Below are 12,257 nucleotides of genomic sequence, written 5' to 3' on the forward strand. Positions count from 1 at the left end.
TCCAGCTAATGCAGATGGACAAAACTGGGGGTGGATCCAGTGTCCCCCCATCTCCAGAGAGTGCCTTGTCTCCAGTCTCCCCAGCTCATCAGCTTTTACAAACACAACACTAGGTTATTTCTTGCCTTCCTGAATTTTCTTCCTGACATTGGAGTTTTAAAGCAGCTGCATTAACTCAAAATGCTTTTCCTCCTGCTTTGCTTTAAACACATGGAATCCTCAGGTAGTTATCTCTGCAATGTCTGTTTAAGCATTTTTTGCCAAAAATGAGTTTAACGCACTGGGAATATAAATCATTTAAATGATCTTCTTCTCAGACTTGATGATCTTAGAGGTCTTTTCCAACCTTAATGATTCTGTAAATCTCCCCCCAGGTTCAAGTCAAGGAATGTGCTTTTTAAGTATGATTATATGTTTGGGCAGTAGTTACACAGCCACGCAGAAAAAATGCTATATAAGGAAATGCAACCCTCAGCCTGCACTTTCCATGTAGTGACTTGTCTTCTGAGAGTGGGGGAACTGTAGGACTTGGGGGCTCAGACCTCACCAAGAGTTTGAGTCTCTCTCTCTGGAGACATTCAAGACCTGTTTGGATGCAGTCCTGTGTGATCTGTGATCCTGCATGGCAGGGGGGTTGGACTGGATGAGCTTTTGGGGTCCCTTCCAGCCCTAACATCCTGTGAAGAGTTAGATGCCTGCCTGAGCAGAGAGGCAAAGGGGTGGCCAGGTGTGGGCTGCCCACATATCGTGCTTCCTGGAGATGAAACAGCCAGCTTCTCAGCAGTGAAACCTGAACAGTTCAACATGAGCACAGCTCTGCTTCTGCCTTCCTAGACAGCATCTCCCAGGCCACCATCACTCAGCAGGAGCTGGGCTCCTCTTAAAACTCAAGCACTTGTTTTTAACCTTTTCTGTGTGTCCTTAAGGTATCTTCTGCCTCAGGACTCGAGGAATTACTTTTCTATACATACTGAGAAGTAGAATAGTCTCATTAGAGATCCAAGGGATATTTAATGCTCTAATTGTAACTTAGCGGAACAACACAACCCAAACATTCAGCTCCACAGCTCACCAAAATACTCATTGGTGTCACATCTGGCCAACAAATTCCTTCAAGCTGCAGAGTTGCTGGGGTGGAGAACAATGGGGCAAGACCTACAGAGGCTTTCTCCGAGGGCAGTTTTCCAGGAGAGGTGCAAATAACCAGCTGCTACCAGGTCACTCTAACACAGGTAAGACTCAAGCTGGTTAGATCAATAGATAAATGGTGGGCAAAAAGGTGTTTTCTTTGGCCTACACTGCAGATTTTTTTCTCCTTCCAGGTAGTATCAGAGTTTAAAGGCATTTGGATGTGAAAGGGGTAAAAGACTTGGCTCCAAACCACCAGTTCTGATAAGCAAGGGCCTGCATGGTACTGAAAGCAGCCAGGTCAAGCTCACCACCTTCGCTTAAGTGGAGCAAAAACGACACTAAATTGTTTTCATTTTTTTCCTGCTGCAAAAAAAAAAAAATTTACTAATTTAAGAGTCTGATTTCACAATTCTATGATAAGAAATGTCAGCTACAGACCAGCAATACATTTTGCTGAGGAACTTGGCAATGAGTTTGGCATGATACTCACCACAGAAGTGTTTGTTTCACACCAGACCTTTACCAGGCTTTTGTTTTTTGCTGATTCATCATTTGTAGCAATTGCATTTATTACTGATTTATCAAGCTTTGAAAAGAAGAAGAAGAAGAAGAAGAAGAAGAAGAAGAAAAGCATTAGTCCAGCTTGCATCAGCTCTGCTCAAATAACCCCTTTTGGAAGCTCAGCCATGGTAAGCGTGCATGACCACCTCTAATGCTAGAGCTGCTGCTTGACAGTTACTCACACAAAACAAGTACAACTCTATGTGCACAAAGAATATGTCTCCTTCCACCCAGATCCTACACCACCTCATCTCACCCTTTCTGTTTGAACTGCACTGAGATGACTGCCTAAGTGCATTGCCTCTCCTTTCAACATCTCTGTGCATGGCCTCCAGCCATCCCTCTAGATTTAAGTTTCACATCATTCCAGTGTCATCTCTGCAGGTCCCATGAAGATCTTCTGGATGTGCTAGGTTATGCCAGCTGGTTATATCTGACAATGTCTAGGCAACAAGCTGCCTTCCCATCCATCCAATGTACCTGTGTTTGTCTTCACCTGCCTGCCCACTCCTAGCTAGAGCTATCATCATCAAGGTGAAATGTAGGCACAAAAACCCACCAGGAAACATAGACCTGAGGCTTTATGAAATGTATATTAAAAGAAGAATCTATCTGCTAATGAGCAGAGAAAAGAGTGGGAGGAGTGAGTTGGAGTCCCCCCCCCATATTCAGACCATTTTGATTATCTTTGAACCAAAGAAGTAGAGAGAAAGAGCTTACCTCAATGATGAGCTTTGTAAAGGGATCTGTGATGACTTTTAGTAGCTCAGGGGCATCATCCCCACTTTCAAGATGAAAGGACTCAACAATAGCATTGGTGAGATGGTAGAGGTAGCCAGTGATAACCTCGACAGGCAGCAGTGCAAACACCGCGAGCCAGTTAAAGAAGTCATGGATTGTTGCACCAGCAAAGGCCCTGCAGGGGAGATTGAAAAACAGAGCTGCTTTTAATTAAACCACATGTGCACAACATCAGTTAACTAGGAAATCATAGAAGAGAGGATGAAGCCCGTTTCAAGATAGGATAATTTCATTTCTAGGGTCACAGGAGGTAGCTGCTTTGCTGCAGAGTGAAAAGTCATCTGTGCACCATCGACCGAGTGAAGGAGCCAGCCAGGAGAGTGGGACAATACAAGCTAGAAAAGGCCAAAGTGATGCTTAACATGAGGCTGCCACCACCTGTCTGAAGAAAGAGGTGGCTGTACAGCATAGGTTTGTTTGCCTCTCCCCCATTTTTGGTACATTTTTAATCCTCAGCCATGTGTTGCTATGGGACGTGCTCTCCCTGACTCAAGGGAGGCTCTTGGAAGCCTTCTCACATGTTCTGCAAACTGCTCTTGTACAGCTCCCTTCCAGCTTCTCCTCTACACCCTGAGGAGCCACAGATCTTTCCTTGGAGACTTTGGCTATGTGTATTTCTTGTGTCTGGCATGCCATAAATGACAAGATACCAACATCTCATATCCCTCCCAAGTTTACTGCCTGTCTCCAGTAAGCCATGACGTCCCTCGGTGACATGTCAAGTGGCAGTCCAAAGGTCGTGACTGTATATACCTGACAGTCACTGTATATACCTGACAGTAACTGTATATACCTGACAGTCACTGTATATACCTGGCAGTCACTGTATATACCTGACAGTCACTGTTTATACCTGACAGTCACTGCATATACCTGACAGTCACTGTATATACCTGACAGTCACTGTATATACCTGGCAGTCACTGCTTATACCTGACAGTCACTGCATATACCTGACAGTCACTGTATATACCTGACAGTCACTGTATATACCTGGCAGTCACTGTATATACCTGACAGTCACTGTTTATACCTGGCAGTCACTGTATATACCTGACAGTCACTGTACATACCTGGCAGTCACTGTTTATACCTCACAGTCACTGTATATACCTGACAGTCACTGTATATACCTGGCAGTCACTGTATATACCTGACAGTCACTGTTTATACCTGGCAGTCACTGTTTATACCCGGCAGTCACTGTACATACCTGGCAGTCACTGTACATACCTGGCAGTCACTGTTTATACCTCACAGTCACTGTATATACCTGGCAGTCACTGTTTATACCTGACAGTCACTGTTTATACCTGGCAGTCACTGCATATACCTGACAGTCACTGTTTATACCTGGCAGTCACTGTATATACCTGGCAGTCACTGTTTATACCTGGCAGTCACTGCATATACCTGACAGTCACTGTTTATACCTGGCAGTCACTGTATATACCTGGCAGTCACTGTTTATACCTGACAGTCACTGTTTATACCTGGCAGTCACTGCATATACCTGACAGTCACTGTTTATACCTGGCAGTCACTGTATATACCTGACAGTCACTGTTTATACCTGGCAGTCACTGTTTATACCTGACAGTCACTGTTTATACCTGGCAGTCACTCTATATACCTGGCAGTCACTGTTTATACCTGACAGTCACTGTATATACCTGGCAGTCACTGCATATACCTGGCAGTCACTGTATATACCTGACAGTCACTGTTTATACCTGACAGTCACTGTTTATACCTGACAGTCACTGTTTATACTTGGCAGTCACTGTTTATACCTGACAGTCACTGTTTATACCTGACAGTCACTGTATATACCTGACAGTCACTGCATATACCTGACAGTCACTGTATATACCTGGAAGTCACTGCATATAACTGACAGTCACTGTATATACCTGACAGTCACTGCATATACCTGGAAGTCACTGCATATAACTGACAGTCACTGCATATACCTGGCAGTCACTGTTTATACCTGACAGTCACTGTATATACCTGGCAGTCACTGTTTATACCTGACAGTCACTGCATATACCTGGAAGTCACTGCATATAACTGACAGTCACTGTATATACCTGACAGTCACTGCATATAACTGACAGTCACTGTTTATACCTGACAGTCACTGTATATACCTGACCGTCACTGTTTATACCTGGCAGTCACTGTATATACCTGGCAGTCACTGTTTATACCTAACAGTCACTGTTTATACCTGGCAGTCACTGTATATACCTGACAGTCACTGTATATACCTGGCAGTCACTGCATATACCTGGCAGTCACTGTATATACCTGACAGTCACTGTTTATACCTGACAGTCACTGTATATACCTGACAGTCACTGTTTATACCTGACAGTCACTGTTTATACCTGACAGTCACTGTTTATACCTGACAGTCACTGTTTATACCTGACAGTCACTGTATATACCTGACAGTCACTGTTTATACCTGGCAGTCACTGTTTATACCTGACAGTCACTGTTTATACCTGACAGTCACTGTATATACCTGACAGTCACTGTATATACCTGGAAGTCACTGCATATAACTGACAGTCACTGTATATACCTGACAGTCACTGCATATACCTGGAAGTCACTGCATATAACTGACAGTCACTGCATATACCTGGCAGTCACTGTATATACCTGGAAGTCACTGCATATAACTGACAGTCACTGTATATACCTGACAGTCACTGCATATACCTGGAAGTCACTGCATATAACTGACAGTCACTGTATATACCTGGAAGTCACTGCATATAACTGACAGTCACTGCATATACCTGGCAGTCACTGTATATACCTGGAAGTCACTGCATATAACTGACAGTCACTGTATATACCTGACAGTCACTGCATATACCTGACAGTCACTGTTTATACCTGACAGTCACTGCATATACCTGGCAGTCACTGCATATACCTGACAGTCACTGTATATACCTGACAGTCACTGTTTATACCTGGCAGTCACTGTATATACCTGGCAGTCACTGTTTATACCTGACAGTCACTGTTTATACCTGACAGTCACTGTATATACCTGGCAGTCACTGCATATACCTGGCAGTCACTGCATATACCTGGCAGTCACTGTTTATACCTGACAGCCACTGTTTATACTTGGCAGTCACTGTTTATACCTGACAGTCACTGTTTATACCTGACAGTCACTGTATATACCTGACAGTCACTGTATATACCTGGAAGTCACTGCATATAACTGACAGTCACTGTATATACCTGACAGTCACTGCATATACCTGGAAGTCACTGCATATAACTGACAGTCACTGCATATACCTGGCAGTCACTGTATATACCTGGAAGTCACTGCATATAACTGACAGTCACTGCATATACGTGGCAGTCACTGTATATACCTGGAAGTCACTGCATATAACTGACAGTCACTGTATATACCTGACAGTCACTGCATATACCTGGAAGTCACTGCATATAACTGACAGTCACTGTATATACCTGGAAGTCACTGCATATAACTGACAGTCACTGTATATACCTGACAGTCACTGCATATACCTGGAAGTCACTGCATATAACTGACAGTCACTGCATATACCTGACAGTCACTGTATATACCTGGAAGTCACTGCATATAACTGACAGTCACTGCATATACCTGACAGTCACTGCATATACCTGGAAGTCACTGCATATAACTGACAGTCACTGTATATACCTGACAGTCACTGTATATACCTGGAAGTCACTGCATATAACTGACAGTCACTGCATATACCTGACAGTCACTGCATATACCTGGAAGTCACTGCATATACCTGGAAGTCACTGCATATAACTGACAGTCACTGTATATACCTGACAGTCACTGTATATACCTGGAAGTCACTGCATATAACTGACAGTCACTGCATATACCTGACAGTCACTGCATATACCTGGAAGTCACTGCATATAACTGACAGTCACTGTATATACCTGACAGTCACTGTATATACCTGGAAGTCACTGCATATAACTGACAGTCACTGTTTATACCTGGAAGTCACTGCACATACCTGGCAGTCACTGTATATACCTGACAGTCACTGTATATACCTGGAAGTCACTGCATATACCTGGCAGTCACTGTATATACCTGACAGTCACTGTTTATACCTGACAGTCACTGTATATACCTGGCAGTCACTGCATATACCTGACAGTCACTGTATATACCTGACAGTCACTGTATATACCTGGCAGTCACTGTATATACCTGACAGTCACTGTATATACCTGGAAGTCACTGCATATACCTGGCAGTCACTGTATATACCTGACAGTCACTGTATATACCTGGCAGTCACTGTTTATACCTGACAGTCACTGTATATACCTGGCAGTCACTGTATATACCTGACAGTCACTGTTTATACCTGACAGTCACTGTATATACCTGGCAGTCACTGTATATACCTGACAGTCACTGTTTATACCTGACAGTCACTGTATATACCTGACAGTCACTGCTTATACCTGGCAGTCACTGCTTATACCTGACAGTCACTGCATATACCTGACAGTCACTGTATATACCTGGAAGTCACTGCATATAACTGACAGTCACTGTTTATACCTGGCAGTCACTGTTTATACCTGGCAGTCACTGTTTATACCTGACAGTCACTGCATATACCTCACAGTCACTGTTTATACCTGGCAGTCACTGTTTATACCTGGCAGTCACTGTTTATACCTCACAGTCACTGTATATACCTGGCAGTCACTGTATATACCTGACAGTCACTGTTTATACCTGGCAGTCACTGTTTATACCTGACAGTCACTGTATATACCTGACAGTCACTGTATATACCTGGAAGTCACTGCATATAACTGACAGTCACTGCATATACCTGGCAGTCACTGTATATACCTCACAGTCACTGAATATACCTGACAGTCACTGTTTATACCTGGCAGTCACTGTATATACCTGACAGTCACTGTTTATACCTGACAGTCACTGTTTATACTTGGCAGTCACTGTTTATACCTGACAGTCACTGTTTATACCTGACAGTCACTGTATATACCTGACAGTCACTGTATATACCTGGAAGTCACTGCATATAACTGACAGTCACTGCATATACCTGACAGTCACTGCATATACCTGGAAGTCACTGCATATAACTGACAGTCACTGCATATACCTGGCAGTCACTGTATATACCTGGAAGTCACTGCATATAACTGACAGTCACTGTATATACCTGACAGTCACTGCATATACCTGACAGTCACTGTTTATACCTGGCAGTCACTGTATATACCTGGCAGTCACTGTTTATACCTGACAGTCACTGTTTATACCTGGCAGTCACTGTATATACCTGACAGTCACTGTATATACCTGGCAGTCACTGCATATACCTGGCAGTCACTGTATATACCTGACAGTCACTGTTTATACTTGGCAGTCACTGTTTATACCTCACAGTCACTGTTTATACCTGACAGTCACTGTTTATACCTGGCAGTCACTGTTTATACCTGACAGTCACTGTTTATACCTGACAGTCACTGTATATACCTGACAGTCACTGTATATACCTGGAAGTCACTGCATATAACTGACAGTCACTGTATATACCTGACAGTCACTGCATATACCTGGAAGTCACTGCATATAACTGACAGTCACTGCATATACCTGGCAGTCACTGTATATACCTGGAAGTCACTGCATATAACTGACAGTCACTGTATATACCTGACAGTCACTGCATATACCTGGAAGTCACTGCATATAACTGACAGTCACTGTATATACCTGGAAGTCACTGCATATAACTGACAGTCACTGTATATACCTGACAGTCACTGCATATACCTGGAAGTCACTGCATATAACTGACAGTCACTGTATATACCTGGAAGTCACTGCATATAACTGACAGTCACTGCATATACCTGACAGTCACTGCATATACCTGGAAGTCACTGCATATAACTGACAGTCACTGTATATACCTGACAGTCACTGTATATACCTGGAAGTCACTGCATATAACTGACAGTCACTGCATATACCTGGCAGTCACTGTATATACCTGACAGTCACTGTTTATACCTGACAGTCACTGTTTATACCTGACAGTCACTGTATATACCTGGCAGTCACTGCATATACCTGACAGTCACTGTTTATACCTGGCAGTCACTGCTTATACCTGACAGTCACTGCATATACCTGACAGTCACTGTATATACCTGGAAGTCACTGCATATAACTGACAGTCACTGCATATACCTGGCAGTCACTGTATATACCTGGCAGTCACTGTCTATACCTGACAGTCACTGCATATACCTCACAGTCACTGTTTATACCTGGCAGTCACTGTTTATACCTGACAGTCACTGTATATACCTGACAGTCACTGCATATACCTGGAAGTCACTGCATATAACTGACAGTCACTGTATATACCTGACAGTCACTGTATATACCTGGAAGTCACTGCATATAACTGACAGTCACTGTTTATACCTGGAAGTCAATGCATATACCTGGCAGTCACTGTATATACCTGACAGTCACTGTATATACCTGGCAGTCACTGTTTATACCTGACAGTCACTGTATATACCTGGCAGTCACTGTATATACCTGACAGTCACTGTTTATACCTGACAGTCACTGTATATACCTGGAAGTCACTGCATATAACTGACAGTCACTGCATATACCTGACAGTCACTGCATATACCTCACAGTCACTGTTTATACCTGGCAGTCACTGCTTATACCTGACAGTCACTGCATATACCTGACAGTCACTGCATATATCTGACAGTCACTGTATATACCTGGAAGTCACTGCATATAACTGACAGTCACTGTTTATACCTGGCAGTCACTGTATATACCTGGCAGTCACTGTTTATACCTGACAGTCACTGCATATACCTCACAGTCACTGTTTATACCTGGCAGTCACTGTTTATACCTGGCAGTCACTGTTTATACCTCACAGTCACTGTATATACCTGGCAGTCACTGTATATACCTGACAGTCACTGTTTATACCTGGCAGTCACTGTTTATACCTGGCAGTCACTGTTTATACCTGACAGTCACTGTATATACCTGACAGTCACTGTATATACCTGGAAGTCACTGCATATAACTGACAGTCACTGCATATACCTGGCAGTCACTGTATATACCTGACAGTCACTGTATATACCTGGCAGTCACTGCATATACCTGGCAGTCACTGTATATACCTGACAGTCACTGTTTATACCTGACAGTCACTGTATATACCTGACAGTCACTGTTTATACCTGACAGTCACTGTTTATACTTGGCAGTCACTGTTTATACCTGACAGTCACTGTTTATACCTGACAGTCACTGTATATACCTGACAGTCACTGTATATACCTGGAAGTCACTGCATATAACTGACAGTCACTGTATATACCTGACAGTCACTGCATATACCTGGAAGTCACTGCATATAACTGACAGTCACTGCATATACCTGGCAGTCACTGTATATACCTGGAAGTCACTGCATATAACTGAAAGTCACTGTATATACCTGACAGTCACTGCATATACCTGGAAGTCACTGCATATAACTGACAGTCACTGTATATACCTGGAAGTCACTGCATATAACTGACAGTCACTGTATATACCTGACAGTCACTGCATATACCTGGAAGTCACTGCATATAACTGACAGTCACTGTATATACCTGGAAGTCACTGCATATAACTGACAGTCACTGCATATACCTGACAGTCACTGCATATACCTGGAAGTCACTGCATATAACTGACAGTCACTGTATATACCTGACAGTCACTGTATATACCTGGAAGTCACTGCATATAACTGACAGTCACTGCATATACCTGGCAGTCACTGTATATACCTGACAGTCACTGTTTATACCTGACAGTCACTGTTTATACCTGACAGTCACTGTATATACCTGGCAGTCACTGCATATACCTGACAGTCACTGTTTATACCTGGCAGTCACTGCTTATACCTGACAGTCACTGCATATACCTGACAGTCACTGTATATACCTGGAAGTCACTGCATATAACTGACAGTCACTGCATATACCTGGCAGTCACTGTATATACCTGGCAGTCACTGTCTATACCTGACAGTCACTGCATATACCTCACAGTCACTGTTTATACCTGGCAGTCACTGTTTATACCTGACAGTCACTGTATATACCTGACAGTCACTGCATATACCTGGAAGTCACTGCATATAACTGACAGTCACTGTATATACCTGACAGTCACTGTATATACCTGGAAGTCACTGCATATAACTGACAGTCACTGTTTCTACCTGGCAGTCACTGTATATACCTGACAGTCACTGTTTATACCTGGAAGTCACTGCATATACCTGGCAGTCACTGTATATACCTGACAGTCACTGTATATACCTGGAAGTCACTGCATATAACTGACAGTCACTGCATATACCTGACAGTCACTGTATATACCTGGCAGTCACTGTTTATACCTGACAGTCACTGTATATACCTGGCAGTCTCTGTATATACCTGACAGTCACTGTTTATACCTGACAGTCACTGTATATACCTGGAAGTCACTGCATATAACTGACAGTCACTGCATATACCTGACAGTCACTGCATATACCTCACAGTCACTGTTTATACCTGGCAGTCACTGCTTATACCTGACAGTCACTGCATATATCTGACAGTCACTGTATATACCTGGAAGTCACTGCATATAACTGACAGTCACTGTTTATACCTGGCAGTCACTGTATATACCTGGCAGTCACTGTTTATACCTGACAGTCACTGCATATACCTCACAGTCACTGTTTATAAGTGGCAGTCACTGTTTATTCCTGGCAGTCACTGTATATACCTGGCAGTCACTGTATATACCTGACAGTCACTGCATATACCTGGCAGTCATTGTTTATACCTGGCAGTCACTGCATATACCTGACAGTCACTGCATATACCTGGCAGTCACTGTATATACCTGGCAGTCACTGCATATACCTGACAGTCACTGCATATACCTCGCAGTCACTGTTTATACCTGACAGTCACTGCATATAACTGACAGTCACTGTTTATACCTGGCAGTCACTGTTTATACCTGGCAGTCACTGTTTATACCTGACAGTCACTGTATATACCTGGCAGTCACTGCATATACCTGACAGTCACTGCATATACCTGGCAGTCACTGTATATACCTGGCAGTCACTGTTTATACCTGGCAGTCACTGCATATACCTGGCAGTCACTGCATATACCTGACAGTCACTGTTTATACCTGGCAGTCACTGTATATACCTGACAGTCACTGTATATACCTGGCAGTCACTGTATATACCTGACAGTCACTGTATATACCTGGCAGTCACTGCATATACCTGACAGTCACTGCATATACCTGGCAGTCACTGTATATACCTGGCAGTCACTGTTTATACCTGGCAGTCACTGCATATACCTGGCAGTCACTGCATATACCTGACAGTCACTGTTTATACCTGGCAGTCACTGTATATACCTGACAGTCACTGTATATACCTGGCAGTCACTGTATATACCTGACAGTCACTGTATATACCTGGCAGTCACTGTATATACCTGGCAGTCACTGTTTATACCTGGCAGTCACTGTTTATACCTCGCAGTCACTGTATATACCTGGCAGTTAC

General features: G+C 43.2%; 1 protein-coding gene across 1 annotated transcript in view; it reads right to left on the reverse strand.

The window, feature by feature from the left end:
- Nucleotides 1–12,257, reverse strand: part of SLC34A2 (solute carrier family 34 member 2) — a 34,911-nt gene that overhangs the window by 5,811 nt on the left and 16,843 nt on the right. The window contains exons 7-8 of the mRNA XM_054391577.1: nucleotides 2,413–2,608; nucleotides 1,622–1,717 (exon numbers count right to left, since the gene is read on the reverse strand). Of these exons, the coding sequence (XP_054247552.1) occupies nucleotides 1,622–1,717; nucleotides 2,413–2,608 (292 nt within the window). The remainder of the gene's footprint in view (nucleotides 1–1,621; nucleotides 1,718–2,412; nucleotides 2,609–12,257) is intronic.

This window comes from Indicator indicator, chromosome 23, assembly GCF_027791375.1.
Source record: "Indicator indicator isolate 239-I01 chromosome 23, UM_Iind_1.1, whole genome shotgun sequence".
Classification (NCBI taxonomy): Eukaryota; Metazoa; Chordata; class Aves; order Piciformes; family Indicatoridae; genus Indicator; species Indicator indicator.